The sequence below is a fragment of the Mauremys reevesii genome, linkage group 3, assembly GCF_016161935.1.
Source record: "Mauremys reevesii isolate NIE-2019 linkage group 3, ASM1616193v1, whole genome shotgun sequence".
In the NCBI taxonomy this organism is placed as follows: Eukaryota; Metazoa; Chordata; order Testudines; family Geoemydidae; genus Mauremys; species Mauremys reevesii.
This window is the reverse complement of record NC_052625.1, coordinates 45,393,021-45,407,981: the sequence shown is the minus strand read 5'-3', so window position 1 is coordinate 45,407,981 and position 14,961 is coordinate 45,393,021. Positions and strand designations below refer to the sequence as shown.

The 14,961-nt window shown below is 43.9% G+C and overlaps 1 protein-coding gene across 3 annotated transcripts in view; it reads right to left on the bottom strand.

Moving 5' to 3' along the window:
* The window catches only part of LOC120401980 (spermatogenesis-associated protein 7 homolog), a 114,269-nt gene that overhangs the window by 79,503 nt on the left and 19,805 nt on the right, over positions 1-14,961 (bottom strand). For all 3 annotated transcript variants that reach the window (XM_039532272.1, XM_039532276.1, XM_039532273.1), the window contains exon 2: positions 11,127-11,201. In XM_039532272.1, the coding sequence (XP_039388206.1) occupies positions 11,127-11,201 (75 nt within the window). The remainder of the gene's footprint in view (positions 1-11,126; positions 11,202-14,961) is intronic.

Genomic DNA, 14,961 nt, shown 5'->3' with positions numbered 1-14,961 from the left:
CCTTCTCCTGAGTCCAGTATGGAATAAGGCGAAGGAGATAGTAGAAACTCGAGACAGGAGTGCAGGCGGCCCTTTCTGAGCTTTGCGGAATGCCTTCTGTGTTGCGGTTGGAGCCAGAGAGTTTTTCGGTGGTGAGGACACGGTGATACCTTTGGCTTTCCCCATGGATGATGTTGCCCCACGGCCCCACTACCCTCCAATGTGGCTATCGGCCCGACATGATTGATCCTGCTACGGTCCCGTCGCCCGAGCCTATGGAGACAGCCTTGCGTATGCCCCCTCCAAAGCCATGCCGTGTCCACGGGGCCTGGGGTGCCACGATTGCAGGGGACAGAGGAGGCTCGGGTGGAACATGTGCCATCGAACCCATATCGATTTGACTACGTTTACTCAGTTTACTCAGTCTGATGCCTTCTATAAGGAGATGGAGCGCCAGGGTCGACAGCTGCAGCATATATGTGACAAGTTGGACCAATTGGAAGGTTTTCCACCTGGATCATCGCGATCGCATCTTCACAAGTGCTTTGCCCCGCCTGGCCTGGGGACCCTCCAACTGGGGACCCTCCGGATCGGTACAGCGCTGGCATGGGGTTTTAAGAGAAGCCATCCTTGAAGGTCTAACACCTGAGGCCTTTCCGGTGATTACGCCAGACCCTCAACACCCTAATCATAGACGGTGGGCCCCTTTGGACTGGAAGTTGATCCGTGAGGCACAGAAATCGATCATGGCTTATGGGCTAGATAATCTGTATGTACAGTCTATCATTGAACAGGTGTTTGCTGGACAAGCAATGTGTCATTAAGCTAGCTGATATGCTTCTTACACCTATACAGAAACTGTTGTGGAAAGATGATTGGGCTAAGAGGGTCGACTTGGCTCTTGTCCGCAATTTGGATTTGTCGGATGATGATCCTCGGCGCGTGGCCACTACTGATATGCTTTGGGAGGTTGACCCGCATTTGCAAGCCCGCCTCGATCCCGGATCCTGCAGCAGTCGCAGGAACTGGCTTTGGCTGCCTTTAAAGCGGTGCCCCAGATGCGCTAAAATTATGCAAGGCCCATGGAACCTTATTCCACCTTTTTGGATCGCCTTTGAGAGGCTATTGATAGATCTCTAATCTGACGCCAGAGGCCAGAACTGCAGTTGGACTTGATCTTGCAACCCAGAATGCAAATCCCACTTGCATATTAGCCACCTTGCCCAAGACTGCGACCCTGATGGAAATGATTGAGGCATGTGGTAGGGCCTGCTTGAGGAGGCGGATAGGCAGCAATTCATGCTAAGGCACAGGCCTCTGCACTGTGCTCGGGCGACAGCGGGCGGAAAACCGGGCATTTCCCGGGACTGCCCTATGCAAAATGAGCAGCGGGCCTCTGATGTGTTACCTGAAGCTGCAACTGGCGCGATGTGATAAGTTTGGACATGAAGGATGGAACACCACTGGTGCCTCCAACCAGCAACCCGGCTGCCTGGAACACCTCACGGAGCAACCCGTGGCAGTGCGGAGTGGACTTGGCCACAGCGACAGATGTAGTTTTAGAGACTGACGAGGTTCAAGTTCTTCCTTCCAACATCGATGGTCCATTAGGATTTGGACTGAGTGCCCTTTTGATCGTCAACATCAAAACAAGGTATTTTTGTTTTGCCTGGCCTTATTGATGCCGGGAATATTGGGATAATTTTGTCCCCTGTCACTATAACTGCTGGTACAAGTCTTGCTCAGTTAATACCTTTCAAGGGATTTGTGACCAGATCAACTTTGATTGACCGCGGATCTCGAGGGTTTGGATCCACGGCCCTCCCAAATTGCCTTTGCTATGGACATTACAAGCCCATCCGAACTGTTCGGCTTCAGGGATCCGATGGGCAGCAGATCACTCAGGAAGCTTTTATTGGGGATGCAATGCAGAGTGGGGTAACTGAGGCACCTGTGATGACAGAGGTAGAAGATCCTGTGTTTACCTTGGAATCAGCGCCCACTGGAGCGGTTGCAGCTGAGGCCCCCATGCAGAATGATGTAGGAGATGCGCCATCTAACCTAGTATCAGAATGCCCAGGGGCCGTTGTAAATGGGGCCCCTCTACAGAGCGACATGTGTCCTCAAGAACTGCCTGTGTGTGGAAAGGGAGACGAAGAGGAGCAAGAGAATTTAGCTGTGCAGCTGGCAGATACTGGCTCACCCATTTTTAGTATTGAAAGCTCTGGGGCTCAAAAAACATTTGTGCCTGTTACAGCTGCAGCAATTGAAGAACAAATCATTGCAGAAACTGTAACATCTATGGAAACCTCAGCTGAAACTTTAAAGCCTTTAGAAGCAGTGCCTGGAAAACTATTTCCTGAACTAGTCCAAGATATTACCACTGCTCATTCAGGATTTGAGGCTGCAAACAGTAGGACTGAAGAAACTGCAACAGTGTCAGTATTAGAGATGACTGCTGCAATGGTGGATGGAATGACTGAGAAAGCAACAAGATGTACACACCCTGAGCCCCTGGAGGACAACTGCTTGTTAGCTGTGCCAGGATCCTTTTTGTTTGATCCTCCCTGAATGATTTAATTGATTGAGATAATTTTTGCTTTGCCTGAATGTATAGGATGATGTCCTGATAATTTCAGAACTTGAACCACGATGGTGGTGGAACAGAAGAAAAAACACTCACATCATTGATATTGCCAATGTCTAGAAATTCCTGACTAAAAGGGCATTGAGAACTGACCCTGGTAAAGAAGCAAAGAATTGCACACTGGCAGGAAAAAATTTTGGACTCCTGCTAAAAACTGTGGTATTGATTTGATTTTGGGGTTTATTTTACAGGCTGCGCCCTGTGTTGTGGAATTTTTTTTAGCATGTATTGCCCTCCCTAATTGGATTGTAAATGATCTTACCCCACCCCATTACTAACCCCTGTTTTTTAGAGCCTAATTGTTTTTTGTTTTTAAAGTTTGAGAAAACTCAGCCAAAAGGTTTGTTGAGTATTCTCAAAGGGGGGGGGGAGTTTATGGTGTTATTTAGGCATAAATTTAGGTAATTTGGGAAAATGGCTTTGAATTTATGTGACCCAAAATACCTTTATGTAAAGTGCTTTTGTTAGCCTTTTTAGATTTTTGTAAATTCTGTATTATGTACTGATTATTGGCAGTTGTATGATTGTTTGATATTTGATGAAAGTACAGATAGTTGTTTACAGAAGATACCAGAAGGGTAGGGGCTAGTTAAGAAGTACACCCTCCTAGCTAAATTGATAGTGGGATAAGTTGGTGTCCATAAAGGAATGGTTTAGCAAGAGGAAATATGGATCGGGCCCAGGCAGGCACGCAATAGATAGAGAACTTGAGGAGGAAAAAAGGATCGGGCCCAGGCGCGGGCAACAGACAACAAGCTTGGAATACTGGTTGATAACCTTGAGGGTGTAGTTGATAGAAAAGGTAATTAACTACTAGCGAGTAATGTTAGGCAGAGTACAAAGTTAACTCTGTGGTTGCTGGAGGGAATAGCAGTTGAATTTTGTAAAGATGCTAAAGAGGAAAGTTTTTGGTGTTTTTGAAATGTTTGTAAATAAATTTAGGCAAAGAAATTAGTTTGCAATTGTTTGGTTATAAATAATTTTGTTGCATTAATTGAAGCTTGTATATTGTGCTATGTAATTGTAATTGTATTAGGCTAAGGATATATAAGTGGTGATTTTTTTTTGGGTTTAAAGGTAGAAGTTAATAGTAAGAACCCTTACGCTGTGAATAGCTTTGAATCTAGAAGTAAGTTAGGATGCAATTGTATTACTGTAAATGATTTAATTGATGATGTAATTTTTTTTTGCCTGATGGTACTAAGGGTATTTGTATATTGTATGTAATGATTGCTTGCCCAGTAGGGGTAGTTTTGTTTTGTTTTTTAGATATTAAGAAAATTGGTGTTAGCTGCATAGCATTTTATGTACCATGCATTTATTTATAGAGTTAAATTTATGTTATGTGTTTTATGTTTTGTTTTGTGGTGTTTGTTTGTTTGTTTTTCTGGCCAGAATTGTCTTTTGCGTTTTATGTGGTTTATGTTGTGTTTTTCTAGGACCCCCCCCTCCCTCAGTGTCAGTTTGATCACCTGACATCTGAGGGATGATTTGGTAATAGAAGTTTGCCACAAGTTGGTGTGCTATAGAGAAGGGGGGACTCCTGTAGATTTTACACCATTTATTTGTTGTGCTTTGTTTTTGTTTGGTGTTGTTGGGGTTATGTTAAGAATTGCATGGTTATATAGGTTGGCTTTATAAAGTTTTAATTTTGGCTTGTGATAGATTGTGGTGTTATGCTGTAATAAGTTGGAAATGTTTTGCTTATGTTTTTATTCCTTTTTTCTTTCCCTCCTTTTTGATTTTGGGTAGAGGGGGGAGGTGTTGGGAATATTTTGCTAGCTTGGCAGCTGGTAGTGTGGGAAGCTAAGATGTTTAGGTTTTTAGGATGGGTTAATTAGGCTTTGAGCTTTGTTTTGAGAAGTTGGCCTTGGCTAGTTCTATGAAGTTACAGCTGCGGGTGTGTTAATTTTGTTAACCAATTAGCAACTGCTTGCTTGCCTGCTTCAAGAGTATAAAGATGTATGCTGGAGAGAAATAAAGGACCTTTGCTGCCAATCAAACTGACTGAAGAGCTTTGTTCATACGCAGTCCTGGGCATCGATCGCCAGCACCTTGCCGGAGCAGCTGCTTCTCCATGCTGGGATCTCCGCCAGCCTGGCCTCCCTTCATAGTCATCAGTCGACGGGATAGGCTAATCAGCCTGAACAGCCTGCTTCGCCAGTGCCACAGCAGGTGCAGTGGCACCAGGCTCCTTGGCCGGCACCATGGTACCAGTGGGCCCTGTGTACAGGTGCTTAAAGTTACACACATGTTAAGTGTTTTGCTGGGTCCTATGTGCAAATCTCAATGTAGGCTTAATATGGGGCTACTACAGATACGTCTAATATCTTTTAACTCATGTATTTCCTCAACTTAATAAAATGTTTGAAGATTTAAAACAAAACAAAAAAATCCCCAGTAAAATTAGCTGATTTGTCACCATACAAAAACTGAACTACTTCCCCTTTCCTCAGCCTAACTCCCAATGAGTTGTCCAAGAAGATACTTCCCCTGGGTCACAGTGAAAGCTGTTGTTTCTATTTAAAAAATAGTTAATATCAAAGCTTATTCGCCAAGCATTGAAAACATTATAGTACCTATGGCATATAATGAGCTGTGTTTTCTCATGTTAAACTAGATAAGTCACCAACAACTCTCCCAAAGGAGAGACTAAGAGGAAATCGTTGAAGAGTCACTTTTGCTTCTTTAGAACAATTATGTCATTTTACAAGTCGTTTCCAGCTCAATTTAGTCTAAGGAAAACTGGTGTAGCTGGAATACATCTCTCAAATAATATCACAAACATTAGCTTCAAGCCCTGAAGAAGAGCTCTGTGTGGCTCAAAAGCTTGTCTCTCTCACCCACAGAAGTCAGTCCAATAAAAGATATTACCTCACCCACCTTGTCCCAGCTTCAAGATACACAGTTAGGTGAGTTAACACCTGCTTTTTTTAGCATGGCTCTTTGAAGAGCTCTAGCAGGGCTCTTTGAAGTGAGAGCAGTGCAGTTTTTGATTGACTAGGCCAGTGATTAGAAGCAGCTGAGTGAGAGGGATTCAGTCACCCATTCTAGCTGTGTGTGGGGCTCACAATTTAAAAAGCACACAGGCTCTCAGTGACTGGTAAGATGAAGGCAGCTGGGAGACTAAGAAATTTTGTCAGTGGAGGAAGGCAGGAAGGTAGATATTCTACAAGGAAGAAGCCACAGTGAGAGGAAAATGGTATATCACCAACATCACTGCCAACTCTTCCTCTGCCTGCAATTGTGGACCCCCCACCAGACAGGCTTCCACTCAAGCCCTAGTTTTGACTCGCTGGGAATGTGGCCTGCATGTCCCCGACGGCAAAAGTCAGGTGGGCAAAACTATCTGGTGTGAGAGGTGTCTGTTGGTGGAGTTCCTCAGGAAGCAGGTAAGAGAGCTGCAGGAGGAGGCAGCTTGTCTGTGTTGCATCCAGGAGGATGAGGAATTCCTCGACAGGGCGCATGTGGAAACATCTGAGACAGGATGTTAGGTGACTATAGATGACTACAGCAGCACCAGAGGAAGAAGAACCAGCTGCTCTATGGGGAGGAGACTGTCTGCTGGCCACCTTGGTCAATGGACTGTGCTCCACCTCACTCATCCCAATGGTTTCCTGTCCATGGAGGTGAAGAACAGATATGCTGTACTGGCAACAGAAGGTGAGTAGTAGACCCCAATGGCTAAAGAGGAGCCATCTGCCTCCAAAGCTGGGAGGCTCACAGCCATGGCACCCAAGAGGAGGAGGCGTAGGCTGCTGGTGGTTGGGGACTCTCTTCTGGGGTGGGGGAGGCATCCATCTCTCAACCTGACATGATGACCCAGGAGGTGTGCTGCATGCCTGGAGCTTATGTTTGAGATGTCACAAGCGGTTGCTGAGGCTCATCCATCCCTCTGACTGCTATTCCATGCTGCTCATCCACATGGACAATAATTATACTTCCCAGTATTCCCCTGCACAGAGCAGCTCTGACTGCAGGGCTCTGAGAGCAAGGGTGAAGGACTCTTGGGGGCAGGTTGTGTTCTCATCTATCCTCCCAGTTGAGGGTAAGGGCCCAGACAGGGACATGTGCATACTGGAGATGAACACATGGCTGCACAGATAGTGTTTATGGGAGGGCTTTGGGATGCTGTTGTGGGAAGAAGGTTTGCTGGGAAGAGAGGGGGGTCCACTTGACTAAGAAGAGGAACAACAGCTTTGCACACCAACTCATCTACCTAGTGAAGAGGGCTTTAAATTAGGCTCAATGGGGGCAGGTTACAAAAGCCCACAGGTAAGCATAAAAAGGCAACCTTATGTGAAGGTTAGATGTTGTTGGGGACGTGGAAAATTATAACAGCGTCTTAGAAGCAACAAAAGGGAAATCAGTGGGGGAATCTGCTCCACATCTCAGGTGTCTATACATGAATGCAAGGAGTATGGGGAATGAACTGGAAGTATTAGTCCATAACCTAAATTAGAACTTAATTGGAATCACAGAGACTTGGTGGGATAAGTCTGTCATGACTGGAATATCAGTATTGAGGGGTACAGGTTGCTCATGAAGGACAGGCAGGAAGGACCTGTTGCATTATATATCAACAATATATACACTTGTTCTAAGGTCCAGAAGGAGATATGAAGGCAGACCAGTTAAAAGTCTCTATGTAAAGATAAAAGGGATAGAAAAATAAGGGTGACATCATGGTAGGGGTCCACTATAGACCACCAAGTCAGGAAGAGGATGAGGCATTTCTAAAACAAATAATAGAACGATCCAAAACACAAGTCTTGATAGTAGCTTTAACTACCCAAACATCTTCTAGAAAAGTAATATGGCAAAACACAAAATTTACAATAAGTTCCTGGAATATACTGGGGACAACTTTTTATTTCAGAAAGTGGAGGAAGTAACCAGGGAAACAACAATTTTACTAAAAAAGCAAAAAAGCAGTCCTGTGGCACCCTATATAACAACATGAGTAGAGGAGAGCTGGTGAGAATACCGTGCCACTTCGTCGTCGGATGTGGACAACGCGTGTGTCCCCCAGTGGGGTATTCATAACTTCGTAATACGTCTGTTAGTCTATAAGGTGCCACAGGACTCTTTGCTGCTTTTACAGATCCAGACTAACACAGCTACCCCTCTGATAATTTTAGACTTGATTCTCTCCAACAGCAAGGAACTGGTAGGAAATCCGCAGATGTACGGCAACTTGGGTGAAATGATAGATGTTATGATTCTCAGGAAAGAAAGGAGTGAGAGCAGTAGAATAAACAAAATGGACTTCAAAAAAGCAGACTTTAGCAAATTCAGGGAACTGGTAGATAAGATCATATAGGAAGAAAATCTAAGGGAAAAATGAGTTGAAGAGTACTGGCAGTTTCTCAAGGAGACAATACTCAAGGCACAACTGCAAACTATTCTGATGCAAAGGAAAGATAGGAAGACTAATATGGCTCCATCAGGAGCTCTTTAATTACCTGAAAATCACAAAGGAATCCTACAAAAAGTGGAAACATGGATGAATTCCTAAGGAGGAGCACAAAAGTACAGCACAAGCAAGTATGGACAAAATCAGAAAGGCTAAGGCACAAAATGAGTTACACCTAAATAGAGTGATAATAACTGATGCCATCAAGAAGGCTGAGGTGTTTAATGCCTATTTTGCTTCACAAAAAAAGTTAATGGTAACCAGATACTCAACACAATTAATAGTAACAATAAGGGGGAAGAAGCGCATGCTAAAAGAGGGAACAAGTAAAAGAATGTTTAGATAAGTTAGATGTGTTTGAAGTCAGCATGGCCTGATGAAATTCATCCTTGATTACAATTAAGGAACTAGCTGAGGCAACGTCAGAACCATTTCTTTATGGTAGATAAATGAGGACCGAGAGAACTAGAGAAGGGGAAGAACGAGGATTTGGGGAATTATAGACCAGTCAGCCTAACTTTGATATCTGGAAAGATAATGGAACAAATTATTAAACAATTAGTTTGTAAGCACCTAGAGGATAATAGGATTATAAGGAATAGACAGCATGGAATTGTCCAGAGCAAATCATGCCAAGTCAAACTAATTTCCTCCTTTGACATGGTTACTGGCCTAGTGGATTGTGGATGGGGGAAGCATTAGATATGATATACCTTCATTTTTAGTAAGGTTTTTGACACAGTTCCACCTGACATTCTTATAAACAAACTATGGAAATGCAGTCTAGACAAATTTACTATTAGGTGGGTGCACAAGTGTTTGAAAGACCATACTCAAAGAATAGTTACCAATGGTTCAGTGTCACTGGGAGGACGTATTTAGTGGGGTCCCATAAGGGTCAGTTCTGGGTCCAGTGCTATTCAAAGTTTTCATTAATGACTTGAATTATAGAGAGGAGAGTATGCTTATAAAATTTGTTGATGACACCAAGTTAGGAGAGGATACAAGCACTTTGGAGGACTGGATTAGAATTCTAAATGACCTTGACAAATTAGAGAATAGGTCTTAATTCCACAAGATGAAATTCAATAAAGACAAGTGCAAAGTGTTAACTTTAGGAAGGAAAACTCAAATGCATAACTACAAAATGGGAAAGAACTGGCTAGGAGGTAGTACTGTTGAAAAGGATCTGCGGGTTACAGTCGTTCATATACTGAATGAGTCAACAATGGGATGCAGTTGCAAAAAAGGCTAATATCATTGTGTTGTATATAAGACACTGGAGGTAATTGTCCTGCTTGACATGGTACTAGCAAGGCCTCAACTGGAGTACTGTGTCCAGTTCTGGGCATTACACTTTAGGACAGATGTGGACAAATTGGAGAGAGTCCAGGGGAGAGTAAACAACAAAAAATGACAAAAAGTTTAGAAAACCTTACCCCTGAAGAAAGGTTAAAAAAAAATGTGGATATGTTTAGGCTTGAGAAAAGAAGAATGCGGGGGGATCTCATAAGTCTTCAAATATGTTAAGGGCTGTTATAAAGATGATTGTGATCAATTGTTCTCCACATTCACTGAAGTTATGACATGTAGCAGGGGGCTTAAACTGCTGCAAGGGAGATTTAGGTTAGATATTAGGAAAAACTCTCTAACTCTGGAATTGGCTTTCAAGGGAATGTACAGAATCCCCATCATTGCGGGTTTTTAAGAACATGGACGAACATCTGTTAAGGGATCATATAGGTTTACATGGTCCTACCTCAGTGCATGGAGCCGGACTTGATGACTTCTCAGTCTCTCTTCCAGCCCTACATTTGTATGATTCTAGATTTCATAATCCTCCTTGTGACAGAATTTAAAAAAAAAGTGAAATCCCCTTGGAAATTCTCTCAAAACTGGCTCTTTGGGATGAGAGTTTTGCGTAAGGAAGGACTGAGGGCATTATTTTTTTTATTACTGTTGTTTAAACTGTGGTAGCACTCACCATGTGCCAGAAGCAATCTACATACACACAGACGGACAGTCCCTCCCCAGAAGTGTGTACACTAAATGGATGCAAGTCGGGAGAAGGGGTTATGGTTAGGCAGCTGGTGTGCTGAGATCACTGCCTATCATGCCTATATTGTCTCATAGTGTCTTACGCTCCCCCATCTATTTGTACTCACCTGTTGTCTCTTGTCATATACTTGGATCATAAGCTGTTTGGGGCTGGGTCCACCATTTTGGTCTGTGTTTGTACAACACCTAGCAAAATAGGGTCCTGGTCCATTACTAGGGCTCCTAGGTGCTACTAGGTGTACACAGAACAATAATAATGACCTATCAGCAGAGACGCCACAGTGATGGCTGCCATACACATTGGTAGAGCCTCTTATTTGGGCGTTTTTATTTAATTGTGTAATTATCCCCAGCTACCCTTTTACTGAGTGATTATTTCTGTTGAGATTTTCAGGGATAACCCTGCAGGAGGAGCTCTGGCAGGCACTGGGCCTGAGACAGCTCCCAACCATAGTGCAGCCTGATTGTCCAGGGAATGCAGCATATGTTCCCCTGTGCAGGTGGCCAGCTTTGGTGGCTGCTGTGGGGGAACCTGTTGTGGGGGGAGTGGCCTGCTCTCTGCCCCCCGTGTTCTCCACTCTAGGGGCCCTTACAGGCAGCATTCCTGGTACTAAGAGAGTACATGGCTCTGACTGTGTCTGGCTCTTGAACAGGAGGCACTAGGACTGGTGGAGGTTTCTTGCCTGCCTTCATGAAAGGACTGCAGGACTAAACCCTTAGTGAGCTTGTGGGGTAAGGCTGAGGGGTGGGATGCACTTAAAAGGGAAATTTCAGTTGCTCTAAAGTTGCTCCAGGCCAAGATCCTAAGCTGGATTGCTTGCAAAATCTTTCTTGTTCAATATAATCATTAGCTGGGGCAGTCATTCATGGTATAGACAACTGTCTGCTTTATCTCTTTAACCACTAAACTTTTCCTATTAAATAATGCCATTTCCACAAAATGAATGTAGGTCCCACAAATAGTTATATTATCATCTGAAACATAGAGCTTGCAGTAATCATGCAAGTATTCATTTTAGTACTTACGGCTACTTTTGATACTCATGTGTCCTCTGAAAGGACCCATCATGGAATACTTGGGGACCATGGCTAGCTGGGATCCTAGAAAAGAAGGAAAAATACTGGTTAGCTATTTATTAAAGCAGGAAATAGTCAACTGTCCCAGAGCCAAGATATGGTGAAGGAGGAGTGTTGCCTAGTGGTCAGAGAGCTCACATATTACCTAGGCAGGGAATAGGGGACTGGGTCTCCTGGGTTCTTGTCCCAGCATACTCATTGTGAACCACAAGCTGCTATGACTTAAATTCCATGAACTCCCATGACTCCACTGAAGTTGTAAAGGGTGTGACTCAGAGAAGGACTTGACCCATGTGACTTTGAGTAGGTCACTGAACATCTTTGAGCCTGTTTTCCACTGTAAAATGGGTTCAATAATATTTACATCTCTCCCAGAGCAGTAGAGAGAGAAAGGCCTAATCTGTAAGTGTTTGTAAAGTTGTTTGGAACCTCAAGAGCTCTGTAACAATGAATAGCATCATTATACTAATAATCTGCCAGCTTAGAGCCTGATCCAAAGCCCACTGGAATCAGTGGAAGTCTTTCCTGACTTCAATTGGTTTTGGAACAGGCCTTTAATGAGGAAAAGCGCTCCTTTCATTTATGAACACAGCCACATAATTTACTCAGCCCTTCCTCCCCGCCCATTCTCTTACATATAACTAGGTGGAATGAGGCTTGCTCATGCAGATTTCAGTATGAGTCATGATGGAGGGGTACCCCATGAAAGCTCTTCTGTGGGGACTCTGCACGGTTCCAGCTGTTGAGATTTGGAGGAGCAGGACAGCCAGATTCACCAGAGTCACCCCTTCTCCCAACACCCAGAAGAAGCTGGCACAAGTGCAAGCAGCCTGCAATGATATATATTGTTTGTCCCTCCCCACTGTGCCATCCCCATACAAGTGTTCCAGGATAGCCTGGGTTTGGGGACCTCCTGGCCATCATGGTTCCTATGAGAACTAGGCTGTCCTGCAGAGGTAAAGAACTAGGATGGGGGAGAGGAGAATCTGGTCCTCGGTTAATGGTATAGGGAGACATGCCCTACTCCTGTTGCCTTTAACTAGGAATCAGGCATCTAAATGCCTCTTTGAAAAATCTCCTCAATATTCCCCCTCCTCCCTGTTCCCGTTACCAGTTAGCATAAAGACTTTGGCTAAATCACCTCAGGAGAAAACTCCCTGTTACAGCAGCCTCTCCCCAAGAATCTCCTCAATGCAAGAACAATGCACTATGTTGACATTTGCACAATGTCACATAATATACAATCATGTGAGACATCCACTGCGGAGCATGTAAACCTCTGTGCTAAAGAAAAGGCAAACCAGCATGCTGCTATGTAATGACTCCTGGCTGGCATGAGCAGTGAAAAGAACACAACGTAAATGACTTTTCTAAAGATTGGGGGGGAAGGGGGTGATATGGGCCTGCAGCACAGAATTCAGACCTAAAATGAAACACTGAAGTGAGCCCTATGTAGCTTCAGAAGTGAGGGAGTAAGTACAGAAGCTGACAAGGAGAACTGAATTGCATTGACACTATGAAGGTTTGTTACAATGCTGACTACCGAAATTTATTTCAAAAGGAGAAAACGTGGTACATTTTTCAAACTGCTTACATGATTTCAGTGCCTAAGTCCCATTTTCAAAAGTTACTTAGCATTTGTCTTCATGAGGAATTTGCATCAACAACATTTGAACTGGCTTTTAAACCGATATAGTTGAACCAGTACAAAAGATTTAGCTTAACCTTGTTCCTAATCAACTCAAGCTAAACCACAATAAGCCATTCTTATACTAAAATAAGAGCATCCACACAGTCTTTTGCACCGATTTAATTCAAGTGATTTAAATTCACACCCTGTGCAACTTTGTCACGTGGACAAGCCCTCAGGCACTTCAGAGCCTAAGTTTCATCGGATTTAGGTTCCAGAGGACTTGTCTACAGGAAGAAGTTGCACCAGTTTAATTTAAATCAGTTTAGAAAAAATTCTCTTTGGAATTATTTTTGAGAGTCACAGTGAGAAGGGGTAACTCAGCAACCTCTAGGGACATAGTGACTCTGCCATCAGAACCAGAAAAAGCAACAAAATTCTTCCTTCAATTTGGAGGCATAACTTTAATTTGAGGATCTTAGGAGCCCCAAGATGCTCCTTTAGTACGTAACAGATGGAATGTGTCTAGCTGCACCCACATGCTGACAAAAGAGCCCTTGTTCTGGTTCTTGTCTATGCACCCCAGGACAATATTTTGCTCCAGATACACCTGTACAACCCCATTGACCTAACTAGTGTTCACATAACTAAAAGCTAAGGTCAAGATTTTCAAAAGTGGCTCATGAGATTGGGTGCTGAAGACACCTTTAGAGGGTGCCTGATTTTGAGAGAGTGGGTACGCTGCACTTTCAGAAATTCAGACCCCTTTATTGGCATTCACAATTTGGACACTAAAAAAATGGAGGTTCCCAGAATCACTAGTCGTGATTGACAATCTTGGCCTTCACTCTTACTTGTAAAGGGATGCAGTTAAGAGACGACATCAGTGTCTAAAGCACTGAAACTATGGAGGCTATGAAAGTTCTGGATAATATAATTATTTGGACCAAATCCTGCCACCTCCAACAGAGTCTTATATAGGCTAATTTCCCTTTGAAATCAATGGGAGCTATGCCTGAGGATTGTGCTCCCCTCTGTTACTATTTCTAATCCTCATGTAAGTAAATAAAAGCCCTGAACTAAAGGCCGTGGCTCATCTTACAAGAACATGCCCTATAATCCCAGCAGGATAAGTACAAAAAGGAAGTTTCTTGCTCAACTCCACAATGCTAGTCCAGAATGTTTTAAAAAAATATTAAAAAAAGATTTATTTCTCAAGCACTTTTATTCATTTAGTATTGGAAGCCATTATAATAATTAGATCATCCTTTAATAAACTGACTTAACATTTAAAGAGGAACTGTCTGTTTCATTAATTTAACATTTGTGGTACCCTGCACAGCATGTTGACAGAATTTAAAACATTATTGTTAATCATATTTATCTTTTTATTCCTTCTGACGCAACATTAGTAAATCATCTCTGGAGAAATCTAGGCTTATTTCAACAATATTATTATTTATTGTGAAAGAACTGTAGGACAGAGGGCAGAGTTAAGGTCTCTTTATTTAAAAGAACTTTGACTCACATATGAATGTGATAAATTGTTAAAAAAATGGGGAGATTACTTATTTGTGCCTGTAACAGAGCGAGACTCACCCCTGCAGTGCCTGCTGCTAGTCTTCCAGGGAATTAGCGTTTCCAGCTTCAAAGTGCCCTCTGCAGGCCGGTGTCCTGCTTGCCGCTGGGCACAAGTCCCTCCTGGACCCCAGTGCCCCTTTCAGGACAGGGTGCTGTCCCTGGCAGTACCCCCACAGATCTGGGTCTCCCCTCCCCAGGGAATCCCCACCTCGCCTCAGACTATGGCTCCTGCCAGTCTCGATCTAGCCCCTGTTCGCTAGGGCGGACTGCAGTGTAAATGCCACGCATCACCAACAAAGGAGGGGTTTGAACCTGCTGCCTCTGCCTACCCTTGGGCTGCCCTCTGCAACCCCAGTACCGTCTTTGGTCTTTAACAAGGCCTGCAGCCTGGGGGGTTTCTAGGCTGGAACTCCCTAGGCCTTCCCCCAGCCCTGCTCCGGTCTTAGTACCCTCTCAGCTTCCAGGCAGCCAGGCCCTTCCCTCTCTACCACTAGAGAGAGACTGTCTGAGCTCCTGGCCCACAGCCTTTTACAAGGCCAGCTGTGGCCTGATTGGGGCGTGGCCCCAGCTGAG